General features: G+C 37.3%; 1 protein-coding gene across 1 annotated transcript in view; it reads left to right on the top strand.

Moving 5' to 3' along the window:
* Positions 1-1,186: 1,186 nt before the first annotated feature.
* LOC145268598 (protein Obscurin-like) overlaps positions 1,187-5,025 on the top strand; it is a 190,021-nt gene continuing 186,182 nt past the window's right edge. Inside the window, exon 1 of the mRNA XM_080124046.1 lies at positions 1,187-1,304. Within this exon, the coding sequence (XP_079980172.1) occupies positions 1,187-1,304 (118 nt within the window). The remainder of the gene's footprint in view (positions 1,305-5,025) is intronic.

Genomic DNA, 5,025 nt, shown 5'->3' on the forward strand with positions numbered 1-5,025 from the left:
TTATTTCGAGACTTCCTCTGGATGAATGAAGTTAAGAAACAAAAAATACCAGTACAAAATATTTGAAAACGTTTCACGTGCAAAGTGTGACGCTGTTCTATTTCAGAAAAACAGAAAAAGACGTTGGAAATTCAAAAAGGAGGGAGGGGGGGCTTGCGCTGTTAAAGAGAGGGAAATTTTAGTGACGTCATATAGAATATTAAGAATATATTATGTAAGAATATTAACTACGTTCATATCTGTTAAAATTACATTAACGACTATATGACGTCACTAAAATTTCCCTCTCTTTAACAGCGCAAGAAGAGAACAGTTGAGGTAGCAGGGCCATCTTTCAAAGAAAGGCCAAGGAAAACATACAATGGATTTGAGAGAAAGCAGGATAAATGTAAACCTGGTCAGAGATTGGTTAATTTGGAAGTCAATTTCTGAAAGCCGTCCAATATATAAGATCATGTAAGATGATGACAGTGATAATTTATTTATCTACATACATATTTGTTTCGTCTTAATGAGACTCATCAGCGTGGCTAGATAAGCCTTTACCACTGGTTGTAGTGTTCGAATATTGGACTAAAGTCACCTATGACCCCCCCCCTATTCATCGAAACGTCTTTGCTTGTTTAGCCACTGACATAAGCTTACAAAATGGAATTTATACCCGTATAATTATTTAATATTTAATAAAAGAATAGATGAGAATAAAAGAATAGATGAGAGCGCATGTGTTAGTAAATGTAGAACAGTTGAGATAGCATGGTCAGTTGGCAGTGATAATTGCAAACAATTAATGTGTACGATTGTAGATTATCAGACAGTTTTTTTTTTTTTGTGTCTGTGTAATCTTTTTTTTTTTTGTTTATTTGATGCGAGTTGTTGGATGTGAGCCAACGCCGAGAACGGTTTGGCCTCTTAAACTGCTGATTGTGAGATGGACACAATTAAACGGCGAAAACAGATATTCTATGCGAATTACTCACAGAGAGGAGGCAGACGCACTTTACCAAAATGTCTTGGGGCAATTACGTTTAGAAATTGGTTCCATGCTTATTGTAATTGCTTTTGTATTGCAATCTTTTGATTGTATGACGTCACGATAAATTGTTGACGTTGTTGTTGTTGCGATGATGTAATTTGAAATGTAACGGAAGCTATGTTGCAATTGAATGCGTGATTGGAATCTAATATGGGAAAACAAGATGATGATGATGATGATGATGATGATGATTGTTATGGTGATGATGCAGGTTATGATGATGGTGATGATGATTATGTTGGTGATGATGATAGTGGTAGTGCTTATGGTAATAACAATGATAATGATGATGGTGATGATGATGATAATGATGGTGGGGATGAAGATGGTGGTGATGATGGTAATAATAATGATGATGGTGATGATGGTGATGGTGACGATGATGATTATAGTGGTGGTGATGATGATGGTAGTGGTTATGATGGTGATGATGATGGTGGTAGTGATGGTGGTAATGATGATGATGATGATGATGATGATGATGATCATCATCATCATCATCATCATCATCATTATGGTGCCATCTTTAAAAAAAAATTTCTTCCTTTGAAGATTGTAATGGCCAAACTAGTTGCCAACATTGCCCTACTCTTTATTGAAACCAACCGAGAGCTCTTTTTAGTATCCTTGTTGTTTCTTTAAGTGCAATTGTCTGGATCTCTTTTGCACTTTTTTTAAAATTTTTTTTTTTACATAGGCGTCACCAATTATCAAGGCCGATAGGCCACTCAAGGATAAGGGTTAAAGAGTGTAGAGTAGTCAAAAGGACAATATAGTAATTGATAGTAATGGAAGTTCGGTAAATTTGTTAACTCAAGTGGAACGGCTCATCAGAAACTTGTTCACGTTGGACTTGAAGACAACCATATTATAGATAGCTGGAAAGTTCTTGGTTCACCAGGAATATTAGTTAGGTAGAACTTCAGGTTATGGTGATGATGATGATGATGATGATGATGATGATGATGATGATGATGATGGTGATGATGGTGATGATGGTGGTAGTGGTGCTAGTCTTAATAATGATGATGACAGTGTTGTTGTTGTTGACAGTGGTGATGATGATGGTGATGATTATGGTGATGATGGTGGTGGTGGTGCTAGTCTTAATAATGATGATAACAGTGTTTTTGTTGTTGACAGTGGTGATGATGATGGTTATGGTGATGGTAATGATTATGGTGATGATGGTGCTAGTCTTAATAATGATGATGACAGTGTTGTTGTTGTTGGCGGTGGTGGTGATGATAACGATGATGTTGGTGGTGGTAGTGATGATGATGATGATGATGATGATGATGATGATGATGATGATTTGCACGTGTCTCGCTAATGGATGGATAAATTCAATTACGCTTTAAATGTTTCATTGTTTTGTCAGAACAAAGCAAACATGTTTGCATTTAGCTAAACACATTTTACATCCAAGAATTTGATTTTTTGAAGTTTTCAATTTGATATTCTTCTTGTAGAATTCTAAGTTACCTGCTCTTGCTCGTCCATTTAACATAAAGATTTGAGTGCTGAGAGGTCAGGATCCAATTCGCGACTAAGTCATACCAAAGACTCCCAAAAAATGTTACGTGATGCTTCCTTTTTAAACACATAGCATTACAAGGTGAAGATCAAGGATAAGTGGAGCAATCTTTAGAACAAAGTGGCGCTCCCCTCTACATTCCAATTTAATAGCCAAAGACTAAAAAAGGTGGTATTTGATGCTCACTTGCGAAACATTTAGCATTATGAGGCAGGGAATCAAGGATAAGTGGAGCAATCTTTAGAATGGAGTGGCGCTCTCCCCTACATCCCAATCTAATAGCCAAAAACTAAACAAAGTGGTACTTGATGCTCACTTGCGAAACATTTAGCATTATGAGGCGGGTAATCAAGGATAAGTGGAGCAATCTTTAGAATGGAGTGGCGCTCTCCCCTACATCCCAATTTAATAGCCAAAAACTAAAAAAGGCTAAAGAAAAGTGGTACTCGGTGCTCCCTCGCTACACACTTCGCATTTTGAAGTGAGAAATCAAGATTAAGTGGAGCAATCTTTAAAACGGAGTGTTACTCTCCCCTACATCCCAATCATCATCAGTTTGCATGCTCGAAGTTATGGACAAATTAAACAAACATGTACAAACAAATATCACGTTGACACACCGGTTCTTGCCAGACCACTGAAGTTAAGTAATGATGAGCCTGACCAGTATCAGGTGGGTGACCATTTGGAATGGCCAAGTGCTGTAATGTACTGCTCTGAGTTGTAGAAATTTCCAGGTTGGTATATAGCGGCGCGTTTAACTCATGGGGGAAGATGTACCCCCCGAACCAAGACAGAAAGCAACGGAAAACTACCGGCTTTACTTGTCTTCCCGAGATAACCATGGCTCTACAATTTGGAATGCCGGGGTCACCGATGCTGTTAAAACAGCAGGGCCGATGATGATGATGATGATGATGATGATGATGACGACGATGACGATGATGACGATGATGATGATGACGATGATGCAAACACTCCATAAATTCCATGAATTTCAATTTCTTCTTAAGATCTCCTAAGCATAAGCCTTAAATGTTAGGCATTTTGCTAGAATCCAGATCATAATGTATTCTGATCAACGTCTGAATAGGTATTCTAAGTAATAAGGTTTTGTAGAATCACACGAGGATATTGATTTTTATCTCTGCGAGAAGATTTAAAATTGTTGCATTGTTTTTTTTTGTTTGTTTTTTTACATAAGCATCACCACTTATCAAGGCCAAGAGGCCACTCGAGGATAAGGGTTAAGAGTGTACAGTAGTCAATTGAACAATATAGCAATCGTTAGTAATAGAAATTATGTAAATTTGTTAACTAAGTGGAACGGCTCATCAAGAACTTGTTTACATTGGACTTGAAGACAACCATATTGTAGTCAGCTGAAAAGCAGGTAAACAGAAGACAGTTCTACAGGCGTACAGTTCTAATAAAGAAGCTTTTTTCATGGAATCTACGTTTAGGTTTAGGCAAAGATAAAGTGTGGGGGGAATTATTGATAGTGTTTTAAGCTAGACGGATGTTTCTTGTGAAAGTTTGGCGAGGGGGGACCATAGATTGAAGCTCAGTCGAGCACTTGCCATAAAAATAATGATAAAGCAGAGACAAACTCGCAACATCTCTTCTGTGAGATAGAGGTTGCAGAAAAGAGAAAAATACATCTCCTACGAGGCTACAAAGTCTATTTTGAACTCTATCAAGGCAAGACAAGTCCTTTCTAGCAGCTCCTGCCCAAATGTGGCAACAGTACTCTATCCTTGGACGTACCTGGCTCTTATATAGATAGAGAATTGCGTCAGCAGTAAGATATCTACTGAATCCATAGAAGGATCCTACCATTTTTCCAGCGGCCTTGGCAACATTTAATGTATGTGTTCCATTCCAGATTAGGAGTAAACGTCAAGCCCAGAAGCTTATTTAATTGTACCCACCCTAGGACGGGTATTCTTATAGTATATATGTCTATTTCATTATCACTTTGACACTATGATATCGTGATAATATTATTTGTTGGCAAAAAGTGTAAATTGCAAGTAGTATATATATATATAGAGAGATTTGTTATTGTTGTTTTTTCAAGCGATACATACGGTTAATATTGGCTCCGCCTTGAAGCTCACTTTTTATTTACTTAGAAAGTCGCCCTTTTTAATTTGTTTGGACGTATATAACATTTTTATTCATTTATTATTTTTAAAACAGTAATCTACGTACACGCGTGTTTCGAGGTCGTTACCTCTCGTCAGCGTAGTTCAACTGTTTCTAGGGATCGAATCGAACCTCAGACCATGTTTACCACAGTCCGGTGCCTTAACCGTTAGGCCACAAACCCTAGATTAATCTTACTGTTTATTTTTATTGCTTATAAATTTAGATTTGTTATTGTTGTTTTTTCAAGCGATACATACGGTTAATATTGGCTCCGCCTTGAAGCTCATTTTTTTTATTTACT

The sequence above is a fragment of the Euprymna scolopes genome, chromosome 44, assembly GCF_053919585.1.
Source record: "Euprymna scolopes isolate OS-2025 chromosome 44, ASM5391958v1, whole genome shotgun sequence".
NCBI classification, from domain to species: domain Eukaryota; kingdom Metazoa; phylum Mollusca; class Cephalopoda; order Sepiida; family Sepiolidae; genus Euprymna; species Euprymna scolopes.